Genomic DNA, 19,886 nt, shown 5'->3' with positions numbered 1-19,886 from the left:
TTATATACAACATATTTCAGCAATTAACTAGCAATAAAATATGCCGCTGGTAGCGACCCTCTATCTGCTTTCTTTTCTGAAATAGGAGTGTTGGGTATTGTAGCTTAAGAATTAAATCGCAGTAGCCATTGTTGCTCGTTAGGGGATGAAGCAAAAAATTCGTTTTTGGCGTAGACATGCGTAGAAGTTAATTAATTAGAAAAAATACCCACTTGTTTTTAAGTCTTTAAACTGGTTATTTTCAATCTTTGTGAAATCCGGGGAACGATGATAATGGTAGGGGTTGGAGGGGGTGAGTTTACAAATTCTGGTATACTCCGCCTTTTAGCAATTAATTAAAAATAAAATATGCCGCCAGAAGCGACCCTCTATCTGCTTTATTTCCTGAAATAGGACTGTTGGGTATTGTAACCTCAAGTATTAAACCATTGTAGCCATTGTGGCTCATTAGGGGATGAAGAAAAACATTCATTTTTGGCTTAAAACTAGCAATTAATAAGCAAAAAATACCCGCTTCCCTCTATCTACTTTTGTTCCGGAAATGTGAATGTTGGCTCTTCTAGCTTAATATTAAGCTGGAATAGCCACCTGTTTCTCTGAAGGGGTTAAAGCTATAAATTTGTAATTTACGTAATAAATAAGCAATTAGTTAGCAATAAAATAGGCCGCCGGAAACGACCCTCTATCTGCTTTCGTTCTTGAAATAGGAGTGTTGGGTATTGTAGCTTAAGAATTAAACCGCAGTAGCCATTGTTTCTCGTTAGGGGATGAAGCAAAAAATTGGTTTTTGGCGTAGACCTGCAGCCGTTAATTAGAAAAAAATACCCACTTGGTTTTAAGTTTTTAAACTGATTATTTTCACGCTTTGTGAAATCCGTGGAACGATGATAACGGTAGGGGTTGGAGGGGGTGAGTTTGTAAATACTGGTATAACCCATCTTTCAGCAATTAATTAAAAATTAAATATGCCGCCAGAAGCGACCCTCTATCTGCTTTCTTTCCTGAAATAGGAGTGTTGAGTATTGCAGCCTTAAGTATTAAACCGCTGCAGCCATTGTGGCTCGTTAGGGGAGGAAGCAAAACATTCATTTTTGGCTTAGACATGTAGTAATTAATGAGCAAAAAATACGTACTTGGTTTTAGCTCTTTAAACTGGTTATTTTCACTTTTTGTGGATTCCGGGGAATGATGATAACGGTAGGGGTTGAAGGGGGTGAGTTTGTAAATTCTTGTAAACTCAATCTTTCAGCAATTAATTAGCAATAAAATATGCCGCCGCAAGCTACCCTATATCTACTTTCGTTCCGGAAATATGAATGTTGGCTATTCTAGCTTAATATTAAGCTGAAATGGCCACCTGTTTCTCTAAAGGGGATGAAGCAATAAATTTTTGTTTTGCGTAATAAATTAGCAATTAATTAGCAATAAAATAGGCCACCGGAAGCAACTCTCTATCTACTTTCGTTCCGAATATATGAATGTTGACCTTTCTAGCTTAATATTAAGCTGGAATGGCCACCTGTTTCTCTGAAGGGGATGAAGCAATAAATTTTTGTTTTGCGTAATAAATAACCAATTAATTAGCAATGAAATAGGCCACCCGAAGCAACTCTCTATCTACTTTCGTTCCGGATATATGAATGTTGGCCTTTCTAGCTTAATATTAAGCTGGAATGGCCACCTGTTTCTCTGAAGGGGATGAAGCAATAAATTTTTGTTTTGCGTAACAAATTAGCAATTAATTAGCAATAAAATAGACCACCGGAAGCAACTCTCTATCTACTTTCGTTCCGGGTATATGAATGTTGGCCTTTCTAGCTTAATATTAAGCTGGAATGGCCACCTGTTTCTCTGAAGGGGATGAAGCAATAAATTTTTAATTTGCGTAATAAATTAGCAATAAAATAGCAAAAAAATATGGGGTGTGTCTCATGGCTCCCTTATGAAATGGTCTTTCTAGCTTAATAGACATGTTATTCAGCACATAATATAATTTATAAACACAATTCGCATATAACTGTTTTACTTTTTTTGAAATGAATGGCACCATGAATGGCATATCTGATACCGAATCCATATTTCCTTTGATTTAAATCGGGAGTACAGTTCGCTACAATACAAACAATCGACATCAGAGTTGTCATCTTTAAGATCATTCCAGAATTCCTCTTCTTCTTCTTCTTCTTCTTCTTCTCTTTTAAATAGCTTTTTCTTCTCTCTTAGAGAGTAAAGTCTTGTTCTACAAACAATGTTTTAAAATAAAATAAGCTCAAAATAGGTACCTACTTATCAAAGAATGATAGTAGGTACATATATAAGATTTGAACTTTAATTTAGGTATTTCGTAATTTCAAAAATGATATTTGTTACGTTTTTACATTTTTGAGTTTAGAAAATCGTAGTTTTTTAACTTTAAATTGTTTATAACTCGAAAATGATCAAGTTAACAGAAAAATTACACAAGTCCTTTTTGTTTTGAATGATCCAAATAATCTAAAATTATATCTGTCCGTGCCGAAATATAGTCTGGACAAAATTATATTAGGTTCACCTTGGTTTTTATAATTTTTAACATATTAAATTACATATCAAATAATTTTTATCTATTAGACAAATCTGTGAAGGTCGTTCTTATATAGGATCTTAGACTATATTTTCTTTTTTTTTGTCTATCAATACAGTGTAGTAAACAGATGTTGAACCTCGCAAAATGGACACAAGACCGGTTTTATTTTTTTTCTGGTAAATCAAGGGGTGCTTATTATGAGACTAACTTTTTCTTAAAAAAATTCGCCCCCGAACCTCCCTTTCATCCCTTTAAAGGGGGTAATTTGTGATTTTTGCGAAACGTAGCCCTTTCTGTGCGTTTTGCAAAAAATTTACTTAATAGTTAAATAAAGAAGACTATATTTCCTACTATTTATTTCTTGACAGCATATGTCTATCACCCACTGTTTAGTGGGGGTGGCACCCAAAAGTTTACAGTTTTTAAAAAATATGTTTAAAAAAATTCATTTTCCCTAATTGTAATGAAAATCAAGAAGAAATCATTGCCCTGCGACAATTAATTGCAAATAAGTGGCTGATTTTTTGGTATAGGTTTCATTTAAAGATCATTGCCCATTTTTTAATTACAGGGTGTTACATTTTAAAAAACCCCTTTTTATACCATCTGAACCGCTTATGCTAGAGTAAAAAACTTTCAGCGATTACCCATGTATAAGTATTATTTACAAATTTGTATATTGCACCCCCATATTTTCCTCGGAACTTCCCCAAAAAAAGGAGAATTAATAAAGGAAATAATCAAAAATTGAATTTGGGCCACCACTGTGGTTTTAGGGTGCAAAGAAAGTAAAATATGGATAGGTCATAATGTGTAGCCAACAGTGTGCTCTTTTATTTTCCATACGCAAGTTATCAATAAAATGAATAGGTGACGAAAAAAAAAAAAAAACAAAAACTGGAGCCTGCCAAAGCATTACTGAGGTTTACGGCTCCACTGTGCCGTAACGGTTGCTTATACGAAAAAAATGCATAGAACCTTATTTGTAGAGAAAATGGTGGTCCTTAATTCAGTATAAGCTTTGTTTAAAAAAATGCATAGGTAATGAGAAAATCGTAAAAACATGCTCGACAAGGGATAGATGTAGTTTCTGGAGTTTATTTTCAAGAATAGGGGTAGTTTCCGCAGGGATGTTGCAATAACCATATATATTTATGAAAAACCCTATTGATGGAGCATATGCCCATATGGGCCAAAAAGCAAAAAAAAATTTTTTTCAACCCCACATTTTATTTATTTATTTTCTTGCAGGGGTTGCATCAAGAAATCGCTTTTAGTGTCCATGCATGGGTAATAAGAACGTGCACAAAATGATATATGAAGCATTTTAATAAAGGGCATGATATGTGAAGGATTCCAAGAAAATCACGTTCGTTATGAATTTCCTTTTTTTATGGTTCCGGGGAATAAATGAGGGTGAATTATACAAATTTATTACTAATACCAGTACATGGATAATCACTGAAAGTTTTGTTACTCTGGCATAAGCGGTTCAGATGGTATAAAAAGGGTTTTTTTTTTAAATGTAACACCCTGTAATTGAAAAATGGGCAATTGCCCTTAAATGAAACCTATACCAAAAATCTGCCACTAATTTGTGATTAATTTCCGCAGGGTTTCTTCTTGATTTCCATTACAGTTAGGGAAAATATATTTTTTTAAAACATCTATTTTAAAAACTTGTCAACTTGTCACCCCGCTAAACAGTGGGTGATAGACATATGATGTTGGGAAATAAATAATAGCAATAGCAATTTTTTGCGAAACGTACAGGAAGGGTTACGTTTCTCAAAAACCACAAATTACCTCCTTTAAAGGGATGAAAAGGGGGTTCCGGGGCGAAATTTTTTAAGAAAAAGTTAGTCTCATAATAAGCACCCCTTGATATATCAGAAAAAGAAACAAAAACGGACTTGTGTCCATTTTGCGAGACCTCTGTTTCCTACACTAATAGTGTTATTTACTTTTTTAGGAGTATTTAAGTGCTATAAAAGATGCAATGGATTATGATGGCGTCAACGTCATTGGTTATAATGTTTGGAGTTTAATAGATAATTTTGAGTGGAATGCTGGGTATACGTAAGTACAAACTACACTACTTCAAGAAATTAACGCACCACCTTAAAAATGGGTAATTTTTGATGTCTCGAATTTCCTAAACCTGTCGTCCGATTTAAGTGATTTTTTAAATATGCTATAGCCTTATTCTTTAACAATATCGCTGTAGTAATATTGTTTCTAGATAGATAAATTATTATTGTATACCTGGTGCACCAATCAAACTGTGTTTTTTTCTCAAAGCTCGCCTCGCTCTGTGGTATATTCTAGCATTGATATAATACTTAAATTAAAACCCAACTATAGCCTACGGTTTTCTTAACATTCTGTTTTTTGATTCATTCGCTTTTGTTGGATTTTAAAAAATTAGGTACTTTAGCAACTAGCCATATTTTTCATCAATACAGGGTGTTTCTAAAGAAGTACGAAAAAACTTTAGGGGTAATTCAGCTTGAGAAAAATAATGACAGTTTGCTTTATAAACATTTGTCCGCAAATTCTTCGTTTCCAAGATACGGGATGTTAAAATTTTTCTTACAAACTGACGATTTATTTATTGCTCTAAAACCGGTTGAGCTATAAAATGAAATTTTGCACTGAATATAACATTAAAAATAGTGCGACATTAAGTGCCACAGCCATTTTTCAGAAATAAAAGTCGATGGATTAAGTTTTAGATACAACATGTGGATGTATGTTATCCCTGCTCGAATGAGGCACGTGGGAAATCAATCTTTTTCGATAAAAGTTATAGTCATAGTCATAGTCATAGTCATAATCATACTTTATTGATCCTTTAAGACATTAAAAAAATGTATAGGATACGTCACTCCTATCACCCACCTAGTCATCCACCTCTTCATAGGTATCCATACAACACTGCTGGCAAAACATAGCATTTGATTATTATTTGTCTTGCTTTTAAACTTGATGGATACATATTGCCCAGTCATCTTAATCTACTTTAAATTGAAGGCACAAGAACAGAACTTCTTTTTTAGAACAGAAATCTTGATATAACTGATTGTGATATGCATAGTAGGTTTAGTTTTGTTTTCCAGTTTTATATAAATATTTTGTATAAAGTGGTTTCTTTTTTATAAAGTGGTACTTTTTGTGATATAAAAACATAGAAACGTGACGCAGCAAATTTGAAATTAATATAAATAATTTTTAAAGTATAAGTAATGTGATTATAGGTATATAATTGCTAGATAAAATAACTTTTGTGTTTAGAACTAAAAATACATCTATAGGTAGATAATACGATTGACAATTAAGATTTTATTGCATCTGATTCTACTTTACTTTGTGTATCGTGACTTCTAGGATGATGATACTTATCCTTTGATTAAATAAGAAGATAACTCTATCTGCATTAATTTTATTTAAATAGATATCATAATTAGTGTGACCAACTTCATTCAGTCGAATTCGGGACAAGGTGGTAAAAAAATACCTGAAATCCGGGACTTTTTAATGAAAATCGGGCCATTTTTCTAATATCACAATTTTATTGATTATTTAACATTTTTATGTTGACAGTGATATTTTTGTTTTCATATAAATATAATCTTAGGTTAATATAAAAATGTAATTATCACTACAACCAATTGTGGCTTAATCCCATCAAAAATATAATTGTCAAACATGCCACAAGAAAACAGCTTCAGAACATTTTTATGTTGATTACTTTTTACTATTATATTTGTCGAATGATTGAATTTGCTTAAAAATGAGAAAAAATGTTTAAAAATCAATTCATTCATATTTTAAATTGACCTAAATGAACTTATAAAAATCAACACATTCATATTTCAAATTAAATTTTACGAACAAAATATTTTTTAAGGTTTCAATGCCAAGTTGCAATTTCCCGATTGTTCATATTTTCGGTTGTCCATATTTTTCGTCCCACCAATTCAATTTGATGTGAATTCTTAGAAGAAAAACGTATTCAAAATTTCAAAATAGAATTTTACCAAAACGTTGAAAATTCAGATGGCCCGGAAGCGTTGTCCAGGACGCCGGGAACGACTTCGTAATTCGGGCCATGTCCCGGAATTTTCGGACTAGTTGGTCACACTAATCATAATATGTATCTATAATAAATTATTTTTACACTATTTTTGGCTTTGATAATATTTGGTATTTTACAATAAAAGTTATTATTTATTTACTACACAAGTTTTAATTGAGAATTCTGCATTTTTTATATTTTGATTTTTAGGGTGAAATTTGGTTTGGTAAATGTGGATATGAATGACCCCAACAGAACAAGAACGAAAAAAGATTCATTTTACTATTACCAAAAAGTATGTCAGACCCATTGTATTGTGGATCAGTGTATCGACTGATACTCATATTATTGTAAAATAATATTCAGACGATGTATTAATATTCAATAAAGAAAATGATTAAAACCTGAAACTACTGTTTATTTTAGACCAAAATTTCGTAACTGAATACCTAAGGTAACTTGTTTTCAGCAAAGTAGGTAAGTACTCCAATACTGAAGGTTTCTTTTTGTGACATATGGATTTTCACATTACTGAATCGGTCAGAGTTTTCTATACAAAGGCTCTTTTCCCTTTGCCTCCCAGCTCCTTCATATTGATATTGCTCATAATTATTGTAGAACCTTTTTTAACTAACTGGAACATGAAGTAAAAACCACTTCTATGTAAAAGGTATATTTACTAAAAATTTTTAGAATCCCAATGGATTCAATAAAATGAGTTCATCAGAACGTTTTCAAACCTATCGGCCCATCATCAGTGATCTAAAATCAAATAAGTAATCCCACTATTAAAATTAAAAAGATGGTTGAAATTGTGAAAGTTAAAAAATGTGGTTATGATTACTTACTTGAATACTTGCAAAATAGCCCCAGAACCAAACAATGGTTGTGATTATAAATAAATCTACATTATGTTGAAATAAATTTAAAATGGCTAAACGCCGATGTTAAAGGATTAAACCTCTGGGAACATGGTGAAACTCTACCCGAGGACCCAATCAACCATCTTCGGTCAACGATGACTACTAAGTGTCAAAGCTATGTAAGGAAATGCTTGATGTGACATTGACAGTTAAGGAAGAAGGTAGTCGATTTTCTAGGAATTTTAAAAACAAAGTCATGATCCAGAAGAAGATATGTTAAAGCTTTTAATATCTGAAATTGTCTGTTAATTAAATCTATTGTTGTTTAAAATTAAAAGATAATGTGTTTTACAAAATAAAATTATTTTAACTGTAGGTAACTACAAATTGACTGTATCAAATAAAATTAACCTGATCAAAAAATTTACAATATGATAAAGTGAGCTGATTAGTAGTAATAACAGAAATAAAATTAAATAAGTGGTGTTATAGAAGAAGTTTTAAATTTTGAAAAGGGATATTATTATATCAAGAAATTTGTATGTCCACAGCATGTGTATTGATGGTTGTATAGGTAGTAGGGAAATTATTGTTTGGATGTAGGTGAAAATTAAAAAATTTTTTTTTATATAGATTGGAGTTAGGATAAAGTCAATCTGATAGTAGAAAATGTGATTCAGGAATGCAATTATTATGGAACAATTTTAATGAAATTGAGAAAATTCTTGTGACAAATTGGTGAATATGTAAAATTGATAATAAATAATTGTAGGAAAACAGGTTGCCCAGTTGATACAAACTAAAATTTAATTAGTATCGAAAACAATAGGTGTAATGAATGAAATAGAATTAATAAAACAAAATTAAGAGAATGAATATTGTTATAATTTGATTAAAGAATGACTGAGTTTAACTGTGATAAATGAAATAAAGTGATGAAATGTTAGATGTGAAGATAAAAAATATATTTGGAAAAGGTCAAAGACAAAAAGCAAAGGAGTGTGATGTAGGGTCAAAGCATATTAGGTGAAATGAGTGAAAGAGAAAGATTGGAGAGTTGGGTATGAGGGTTGAACTGAATGAAGAAAAGAAATGAAAGAAGTGTGAAAAGAGGGTATGGTAAATTAATTAGGTTTTGATTAAGAGGAGTTTATGTGGTTAGTAATGATTAGTATGTGTAAGGAGTTTGGAGCCAGTAAGGGAACGAAGAAGATAGTTGACAGTGGGTAAATAGGATGAAGAAGATAGCAGATAGGATAGGAAAAGGGAAGGTATAACAAAGTAATAGGAATTATGAAAATAATTGACGGTGAATGGGGACAAAATTGCGGTTAAGGGATGTTTGTCGGTTAACACAATTGGGACTTTTCTTTAGGTCTTTGACAATTTCCAAATCCTCGTATAAGTCTAAACGGAGTGTATTTTTTTGTTGAATGTTGTGTATCAACTGGACCCCATCAGGAATCTTAAGTTCGTGTTTATTGACTTTTAAATGGTGTGAAAAAGCTGAAGTGGTATCTCTCTTACTGTGTTCTGCCGATCGGATGGAAAGAGATCTATAAGTTCTACCAATGTAGGTAGCATCGCAGTCTGAACAAGAGAGTCTGTATACCCCACTACGGCTCATGTAATGGATAGGGTCCTTGGTGTTAGTTAAGCTTTTATTGAGGGTGTTATTGACTTTAAATGAGATTTTGATGTTATCACAAGAATTAGAAATGATTTGTTTGACTCTTTCAGATAATTTGGAGTTATTAAACGGTAAGGAGGCATAAATTGGAGTAGTTGTGGAAGATGATGAGAAAGCGGATTGTTGAAGTAACTTAAGTTCTCTTTTCTGTTGAAGTTTATGGATGATGTCTGGGTCATAACCATTGTTGACTGCAATTTGTTTGATGATGTTCAGTTCTTTGTTAAATTCAGTTGTAGATAGAGGAATAGAGTTTAATCTATGTATAAAGCTACGAAATGCAGAAAGTTTATGTGAAAGAGGATGGTTAGAAGTGGAATGGATAACGTGATCAGTCTGTGTAGGTTTACGGTAGATACCAAAGTTGAAGTGGTCATCTAGTCTGGTAATAGATATGTCCAAGAAGTTAATGGAGTTAGAAGATTCTAGTTCCATGGTAAAAGTGATTTTAGGATGGATTAGATTGATTTTATGAAGTAAGTTGTGAGCTGAGTCGGAGTTACCAGATATGAGGACTAAAATGTCATCTACATAACGAAACCAATGTAATATCTCTGGATTTTTTGTGATATGATTGGATTCTAAATGATCCATAAAGACATCAGCTAAGAAAGGGGATAAGCAACTTCCCATTGCTAAACCATCTGGTTGTTGATAAAAGTTGTTGTTGAAGACAAAGTAATCTTGAGATAGGCAGATTTGAGAATGTTTATAATAGATGAAGTGGTAGTGGAGGTCACCGAATTATTTAAAAGAAGCGAGTTGACCAGACTAATCGATTCATTTTTTGGGACTGAAGTGAATAAATTGCTAACATCAAAAGACAGCATGACGATATTCGGATTAAGATTGACAAGTTGAAGTTTTTCAACTAATTGGCGAGAATTCAAAACAGTAAACTGTGGGGTGAAGTTAATAAAATTTTTAATAATGTTAAGAATGAATTTGGATAAAATAGAGACTGGAGTATTGATGAAACTGACAACGGGACGAATGGGAATGTCAACCTTGTGTATCTTTGTAAACCGTATAACCTGGGAGTGAGTGGATTAGACGGAATTTTGGTGTAAGGTGCTTCATATTCAGAGAAGAAATCAGTAAACTGTTTAAGATTGTTTTTCATTTTTGAAACAAAAGATTTTGAAGGATCAACAGGGAGAAGATTAAAATTATTGTTATTTAGGAAAGATGTGACTTTGTCGATGTATAGTTGTTGGTCTAAAATAACAAGGCAGTTACCCTTATCTGCTTTACTAAAAATGAGGTGTTGGTTTTTGATTTTATTTTTAATAGATTTGAGTGTGGATAGAAGGGATTTAGACTTGTTAAATGAAAAATTGGGAAAAGATGAAGATGACGTGGAAGTAGAAGAGGAATTGATGTTGGAAATAGAAGAATTGTTATTAGAGAGAAGTTTAGTTTTGAATTTGTTGATAGTTTGGATGCAAGAGTCTCTGATTGATGTTTTTTGTGTAAGTGAAATGGAAAGATTTTGGTTAGAAAGATTACTTTGTCTTCAACAACAACTTTTATCAACAACCAGATGGTTTAGCAATGGGAAGTTGCTTATCCCCTTTCTTAGCTGATGTCTTTATGGATCATTTAGAATCCAATCATATCACAAAAAATCCAGAGATATTACATTGGTTTCGTTATGTAGATGACATTTTAGTCCTCATATCTGGTAACTCCGACTCAGCTCACAACTTACTTCATAAAATCAATCTAATCCATCCTAAAATCACTTTTACCATGGAACTAGAATCTTCTAACTCCATTAACTTCTTGGACATATCTATTACCAGACTAGATGACCACTTCAACTTTGGTATCTACCGTAAACCTACACAGACTGATCACGTTATCCATTCCACTTCTAACCATCCTCTTTCACATAAACTTTCTGCATTTCGTAGCTTTATACATAGATTAAACTCTATTCCTCTATCTACAACTGAATTTAACAAAGAACTGAACATCATCAAACAAATTGCAGTCAACAATGGTTATGACCCAGACATCATCCATAAACTTCAACAGAAAAGAGAACTTAAGTTACTTCAACAATCCGCTTTCTCATCATCTTCCACAACTACTCCAATTTATGCCTCCTTACCGTTTAATAACTCCAAATTATCTGAAAGAGTCAAACAAATCATTTCTAATTCTTGTGATAACATCAAAATCTCATTTAAAGTCAATAACACCCTCAATAAAAGCTTAACTAACACCAAGGACCCTATCCATTACATGAGCCGTAGTGGGGTATACAGACTCTCTTGTTCAGACTGCGATGCTACCTACATTGGTAGAACTTATAGATCTCTTTCCATCCGATCGGCAGAACACAGTAAGAGAGATACCACTTCAGCTTTTTCACACCATTTAAAAGTCAATAAACACGAACTTAAGATTCCTGATGGGGTCCAGTTGATACACAACATTCAACAAAAAAATACACTCCGTTTAGACTTATACGAGGATTTGGAAATTGTCAAAGACCTAAAGAAAAGTCCCAATTGTGTTAACCGACAAACATCCCTTAACCGCAATTTTGTCCCCATTCACCGTCAATTATTTTCATAATTCCTATTACTTTGTTATACCTTCCCTTTTCCTATCCTATCTGCTATCTTCTTCATCCTATTTACCCACTGTCAACTATCTTCTTCGTTCCCTTACTGGCTCCAAACTCCTTACACATACTAATCATTACTAACCACATAAACTCCTCTTAATCAAAACCTAATTAATTTACCATACCCTCTTTTCACACTTCTTTCATTTCTTTTCTTCATTCAGTTCAACCCTCATACCCAACTCTCCAATCTTTCTCTTTCACTCATTTCACCTAATATGCTTTGACCCTACATCACACTCCTTTGCTTTTTGTCTTTGACCTTTTCCAAATATATTTTTTATCTTCACATCTAACATTTCATCACTTTATTTCATTTATCACAGTTAAACTCAGTCATTCTTTAATCAAATTATAACAATATTCATTCTCTTAATTTTGTTTTATTAATTCTATTTCATTCATTACACCTATTGTTTTCTATACTAATTAAATTTTAGTTTGTATCCACTGGGCAACCTGTTTTCCTACAATTATTTATTATCAATTTTACATATTCACCAGTTTGTCACAAGAATTTTCTCAATTTCATTAAAATTGTTCCATAATAATTGCATTCCTGAATCACATTTTCTACTATCAGATTGACTTTATCCTAACTCCAATCTATATAAAAAAATTTTTTTTAATTTTCACCTACATCCAAACAATAATTTCCCTACTACCTATACAACCATCAATACACATGCTGTGGACATACAAATTTCTTGATATAATAATATCCCTTTTCAAAATTTAAAACTTCTTCTATAACACCACTTATTTAATTTTATTTCTGTTATTACTACTAATCAGCTCACTTTATCATATTGTAAATTTTTTGATCAGGTTAATTTTATTTGATACAGTCAATTTGTAGTTACCTACAGTTAAAATAATTTTATTTTGTAAAACACATTATCTTTTAATTTTAAACAACAATAGATTTAATTAACAGACAATTTCAGATATTAAAAGCTTTAACATATCTTCTTCTGGATCATGACTTTGTTTTTAAAATTCCTAGAAAATCGACTACCTTCTTCCTTAACTGTCAATGTCACATCAAGCATTTCCTTACATAGCTTTGACACTTAGTAGTCATCGTTGACCGAAGATGGTTGATTGGGTCCTCGGGTAGAGTTTCACCATGTTCCCAGAGGTTTAATCCTTTAACATCGGCGTTTAGCCATTTTAAATTTATTTCAACATAATGTAGATTTATTTATAATCACAACCATTGTTTGGTTCTGGGGCTATTTTGCAAGTATTCAAGTAAGTAATCATAACCACATTTTTTAACTTTCACAATTTCAACCATCTTTTTAATTTTAATAGTGGGATTACTTATTTGATTTTAGATCACTGATGATGGACCGATAGGTTTGAAAACGTTCTGATGAACTCATTTTATTGAATCCACTGGGATTCTAAAAATTTTTAGTAAATATACCTTTTACATAGAAGTGGTTTTTACTTCATGTTCCAGTTTGTTTAACTATAAGGTATACAGCCAATCCAGGGAACTACCCCTTTTTTAGCTTTTTTAACTCTTCCACAAATTCATCAATTTAAATTTTTGCGAAATGTCACCTTCTATGGTCAAAAATAATGATTTTGACAAAAAATATTCAAAAAACCAACCAAAACAAATACGAAAGAACACACTTTTGTTTTTGGTCCCATATTTTTTTTCCACGGGTATATAGGTACGTGAAGGTATTGCTTCATAGAAAAAAACTTACTATCATTCTTTTTCAGAAGACAACTAGACTTGAAATTTCGGCAAATGTATTGGCTCCTTGGACGCAGATCAAAACTCAACATCCAAAACAAAATTCTTCTGTACAAAGCAATACTCAAACCTATTTGGTACTACGGACTACACCTCTGGTGCTGTGCAAGGTCAACATCACTGAATATCATCCAAAGATTTCAGTCTAAAGTTCTAAGATCAATAGTGGATGCACCATGGTATGTAACTAATCAAACACTTTACGAAGACTTACCTATACCTTTCATCAGAGAAGAAATCCATCGAGCCTCGGAATCACAAAACGAGCGTACTATTCACCATGACAATGAGTTAGTAAAGGAATTATTCCATAATGGCCCTGCCACAAGAAGACTAGATAGAACCTGGCCTCAGGAACTATTTTAAAACTTAAACGTAAATATAATAAGATGAGACATCATTTGAAGTCTCTTGTTCATGCCCAAAAACATGGAACAAATTTACTTAATACTCTTTTAATGATGTAGATTGTAAATAAACATAATTACATAAAAAAAATTCTTTTTCAAAATGACGTAGGGTAGAAGTCTTTAAGATTGATAGTAGTCGAGATACGATTTTTCAAAGTTCGCCACTCAAACCATTTTTTGGTAAATTTTCTTAATATTTTCGCACATTACAGTTTGTAGAAAGAAAAATCTATTGCTATTAAAATGGTATACTGTCTAAGATTCTAGAACAAAAAGCAGTAATTTAATTTAAGTAAATATAGTAATAATATTTAATTTAAGTAATTAATACTAATTATTTAAGTAATTTAATCTTTAAATTTTTGGTTTTAAATTTGTTCCTTAATACAATGTTAAATAAGAAAAAAAAGCTTATTTTGTTACGTTAAGGGCATAGGCGCAAAATGTCGCCTGTCAAAATATTCAATGTGTTTGAAATGTATTCATTTTTTTCAAATCCTGAGAAACCTCATAAATATTTTTGAAAAATTTAAACTCAGAATGAAAGATTAGCATTATTACCGAGGGCCGAAAGTCCCTTAGCATAACTAAAAAGTTTCTTTTGAATTTTCTCTTTTTTTTCACCCCTGTAACATATTAAAATAAACACTATAGAAGTTTTCAGGTACTTTTGGCCCTGATCTTTCATTCTGCGTTACTTTTCGTCATTTATTTTAAAAAATAGTTGTTAAGGGGAAACAGTAGCGATCAACTGTAATTTTGAATATTTTTCGAGAAATTTGGCACACGTATTCGTAATATAATAAAGAATGGCGGTATAATACAGAGCCCAATTTGAAAAATATAATAATATGTGGAAATTACTCTGTAATTAAATAAAATTTAATAAAAACGAGCCTGTACCGCCATTAAGAAGAACAAAAAAATACACTTTCTTCAAATAAACTTTTTTATCCGATACCTAGATTTTGTGTCATTTTGGAACTACTAAAATTGTTTATTTCATTAGTAGTTCCAAAATGACACAAAATCTAGGCATCTGATAAAAAAGTTTATTTGAAGAAAGTGTATTTTTTTGTTCTTCTTAATGGCGGTAAATGCTCGTTTTTTTAATATTGTACTTAATTACAGAGTAATTTCCACATATTAATATATTTTTCAAATTGGGCTCTGTACCGCCATTCTTTATTATATTACGAATACGTGTGCCAAATATCTCGAAAAAATATTCAAAATTACAGCCGCAATCTTGGAACGCGTTTTCGCTACCTGTTGATCGCTACTGTTTCCTTTTAACCCCTACTTTTTTGCTAAATTTTTAGAGTCGTTTAACAAATTTCTTTGATTTTTCTGTTTATCAAATTATGAAATGAATTTTGGTATCTGTAAATTTGTTTTAATTCTGTAACAGGGTTGTTTTTAGGGTTGTAACATTGTTTTTTTAGAAACAGGGTTGATTATTTCAAACAATAATGAAAAAAAAAAAAGACGAAAAGCACTAACTATAAAATCCTAATTTTCCAAAACAGTAATTATATTTTTACATGCATCATGTTCGTCTTTTTTAGTGGAAATTAAATTTATTTCAAATACAAAGTTTTCATTATCAGTAATTTTTTTATAGCCGATAAAGCATCGTACCTCGAAGACCATCTAGTGGAACATACTTTCTAGAGAGTAATTTTATATTTTTCCGATTTATCGTTACTTAACATTGACCAGCGTTTTATAATATTAGCAAAAAAAGTAGATACGTTTTCGAAATTATCAAAAAAAAATTGACACTTCAGAAACGCGTATTTCATCATCATTTAAAATTAAATTAAATACATGTGCCACACAATTAATGTAATTTGTATTTGGGGCAAGTTTCTTTTATAAGTGCTTTTAATCCTTCAAATGCACCCTACATAACGTTTGCACCATCGTGACTCTGTACCCTTCATTTAGATAAATCAATTCCATATTCTGTTACACTATTCAAAATAAGAGTTTTAAGTCCTTCTCCACTGCACCCCAAAAAAGACTCACAGGTTTTGATATCTTTGGCTACATACTCATTGTTTTCTAGTATTTATTGACACGTATCGAAAAACTACAGAAAGTTGGTCAATTTGTGACAAGTCTCGAGTTGTATCCAAAATAATCGCCATAAATGAAGCTTTTTTAATTTTTGAGACAATTGCGGGACTAATTGCGGGAAAATAATTTATCTCACCTTTCGGCTTTAAAATAAGTTTTTTTAAAATAGAATGATAATTTGATATTAAACAAAAGATAAATACAGTAGGAAAAATGAAAGAATACCCATGAACGAACATATAAAACACGCTATATTTTCCTGTCACCCTGTCACACAAAAAATTGGCCAGCTCAAGTACATGTAATAATTATTGTTACATGTACTTGCATTGGACAATTTTCTTTGTGACACGGTGACAGGAAAATACAGCGTGTTTTATATGTTCGTTCATGGGTATTCTTTCATTTTTCCTACTCTAGATACATATACTTAAATACAATTTATAGATAAAGAATAGATTACACGTTATTGCCGGTAGCCTAACAATGAAATATTCAAAAGTAAAGCGATTACAAAAATTGCAATTTTGCGTTATACGGTGCCTCACACACAGTCAATAGTGAATGGACAATGAAAATTAGCTTAAACAAAGAAAATCTGTTCTTATGGTATAGTCGGCGGCGGTAAATAAATATAAACAAAACGTCCTAATAGTGAAATTGTAGAATATTTTGTTCCATTTTTTTAAATGAAATTTTTGTTTTGACATGGTGGGGCCCCTGCATGCCGGACACCCCGTATAATTGATACGGCTGATACGGCGGTAGCTACGCCGCTGCAAGTAAGGTGTTATAGGTGAGGTGACCTCAGACTTCTGGTTTTTGGAGGTACAACCGCAAGTATTATTTTAAAGTCACCGAAATAGCCTATGAGGCCAGAAAATGAAGCATTTTGGCTCGCAATTTTTTCGTCCAGCATGGATATACTTGAAACTTTCACAGAAGGCAGGGAATAGCCCAAGGATCATTTTCTATATCATGGAGCTGTACGCTAAAACCATGAAGGTGGTTGCGACCCCATCTTCAGGGTGGGGATTTTTCATTACATTTTAATCAGGGAAATCGATGGAAAAGGTAATTCTAAGAAAAAAATGTTCTTTACGTTTTCTTCGTAAAACTAATATTTTTCGAGTTATTCGCGGTTAAAAGTAACAGTTTTTTGACGAAAAAATCGACTTTTTTATAATGTTTTTTGAGAATAACTCGATAAATGCATTTAATCCAAAAAACCGTGGATATCAAAATTATATCTTTTAGAAACACAAACAAAATTTTTTTTTATAGTTTTTCTACGACCAATTCAAACCGAGATACGGCATGTTAAATGTTAGCTTTTTTCGTCAAATGAATAATTTGAAATAGTATTCAAAGCCAAATAACGGGAAAACTTTAAATTTTTGGAGACAAACTTATCAAATATTTTGTCAAGTATACAGTTGGACCTTTCAAAACAATAACTAAAAAGTTTCTAGCATACAAATTGAGCAACTTATGATCAAAATAAGGTCGGTACCTATTTTTTTCTACAAAAAAATCAGTGAAAACAACCCAATAAATACCACCCTAATTCAAATTTATCTTCACCCTTCTGTAATTATTTTTATATATGTATTATCAATACACTTAAGAAGTTTGATCTATTTAAAATAACTAGTTTTATAAAAATTGGAGTTTAAGGATAAATTGATTTTTTGCAATTTCGTATTTTTCACCCTATTCACCCAAAATATCTACGAAAATACTGGAGATACGAAAAAAATGATACAATACTAAATTGTAGCCTTTTTAATAACTAAAATTTCCTTGTGCATAGATTTTCTTTACAGTGAATATTTAGTGAGGTATAGATGTTTAAAACCTCTAGTTACGAGCAAACACCCCCTTATTCTAGCCCTTTAAACTCATCCCACTTAAAAACTAAGGGATCTTACAGAATTTAATTTACATAGTATTATAGCTCTTCAAAAAATGCTACAAACTTATATGTGAAAAAATTTTTATCACCAAAAATTGGTTTATAAAACCAATTTTTTTTCGAAAAATTCGAATAGCCCGCTTGGTAGTGTAATAGATCATTTTCAATGTATATGTTACACTCCAACTCCGAAATCGGACAAGGTCCAAAATTTTTACTCACTTCGCGATGTGGACATCGTGAATTACTCACGTCGCGGAGTGAGCATTTTATTCGGACATTGGCCGAAGCGAAATACACAGAACGCGTTGTGGGTAAACGAAAGTACTCAATTGCCGTGTACGGAAATAAACACGTTCACCGGAGATTGAGCAAAACCATAATAGCCATAACCCGACGTAGGTAATCTTTTTTACCCACGTCGGGTTGTGGGTATTTGTAATTTGCGCAAACGTCGAAAAGCCTCCAAACACAACTATACCCTACACTAATTCCATAATAACAAGTAAAATAAAATCTAATTTTCCTTGAAATTCCATTTATTTGATTAAAGAAAAAACTGAACTGTAAAATACAACAAGTAGGTGTCTTATAATTGAAATTAGAAAAAAAAATTAAAGGCACTCGTGGGAGTGCCGACAAAAGTGAAAACTTCTTATAGTATATAAATTACGAGCTCAATGCTTTTACCCCATCCTAAAAGAAGTGCTATATCCAAAAAGTGCTATATGCAAAAAGTGCACAACGTCCCTCAATAAGTTTTCACTTCAAATATTTATTTCGTCGAAGCGATTACGGCCCTAATTCAATACTTTTCTTCCATATAAAAAGTGCACAACGTCCCTATAAAAGTTTTCACTTAAAAAATTTATTTCGTCGAAGCGATGACGGTCGCTAATTTAATAATTTTTCCTTATCCAAAAAGTGCACAACGTCCCTCAAGAAGTTTTCACTTCAAAAATTTATTTTGTCGAATCGATGAAGGTTTGCTAATATAATATTTTCCCCATCCAAAAAGTGCACAACGTCCCTCAATAAGTTTCCACTTCAAAAATTGATTTCATCGAAGCGATGACGGTCGCTATTTTAATACTTTTTTACATCGAAAAAGTGCACAACGTCCCTAAATAAGTTTCACTTCAAATATTTATTTCGTAGAAGCGATGACGGTCCCTAATTCAATACTTCCCCCCCCCATCCAAAAAGTGCACAACGTTCCTAAAGAAGTTTTCACTTCAAAAATGTATTTCGTCGAAGCGATAAAGGTCGCTAATTTATATTTTTCCCCATCCAAAAAGTGCACCACGTCCCTCAAGAAGTTTCCACTTCAAAAATTGATTTCACCGAAGCGATGACGGTCGCTAATTTAATGCTTTTTTCCATCTAAAAAGTGCACAACGTCCCTCAAGAAGTTTCCACGTCAAATATTTATTTCTCCGAAGCGATGACGGTCCATAATTCAATACTTTTCCCCCATTCAAAAAGTGCACAACCTCCCTCAGGAAGTTTTCACTTCACGAATTTATTTCATCGAAGCGATGACGGTCGGAATGACGGTCGATAATTTAATACTTTTTTCCATCCAAAAAGAGCACAACGTCCCTAAAGAAGCTTTTACTTCAAATGTTTATTTCGTCGAAGCGATGACGGTCGCTTATTTATTACTTTCTCCCCATCCAAATTTAATAATTTTCCCCATCCAAAAAGTGCACAACGTCCCTAAAGAAGTTTTCACTTCAAAAATTTATTTCGCCGAAGCGATGACGGTCGCTAATTCAATACTTCTTCCCCATCTAAAAAGTGCACATCGTCCCCAAAAGAAGTTTTCACTTTAAAAATTTATTTTGCCGAAGCGATGACGGTCGGGGTG

At 32.1% G+C, this 19,886-nt stretch overlaps 1 protein-coding gene across 2 annotated transcripts in view; it reads left to right on the top strand.

The window, feature by feature from the left end:
- LOC126881229 (myrosinase 1-like) overlaps window positions 1-19,886 on the top strand; it is a 142,134-nt gene that overhangs the window by 58,524 nt on the left and 63,724 nt on the right. The window contains exons 8-9 of one of the 2 annotated variants that reach the window (XM_050645371.1): window positions 4,539-4,645; window positions 6,855-7,054. The exons of the other annotated variant lie outside the window; for it this stretch is intronic. Of the exons in view, the coding sequence (XP_050501328.1) occupies window positions 4,539-4,645; window positions 6,855-6,981 (234 nt within the window). The 3' untranslated portion in view covers window positions 6,982-7,054. Of the gene's footprint in view, window positions 1-4,538; window positions 4,646-6,854; window positions 7,055-19,886 lie in introns of those variants that run through there. 2 annotated transcript variants of the gene reach the window in all.

The sequence above is a fragment of the Diabrotica virgifera genome, chromosome 3 (genome assembly GCF_917563875.1).
Source record: "Diabrotica virgifera virgifera chromosome 3, PGI_DIABVI_V3a".
Classification (NCBI taxonomy): domain Eukaryota; kingdom Metazoa; phylum Arthropoda; class Insecta; order Coleoptera; family Chrysomelidae; genus Diabrotica; species Diabrotica virgifera.
The sequence above is the reverse complement of the archived record's forward strand: the minus strand, read 5'-3'. Positions and strand labels throughout refer to the sequence as shown.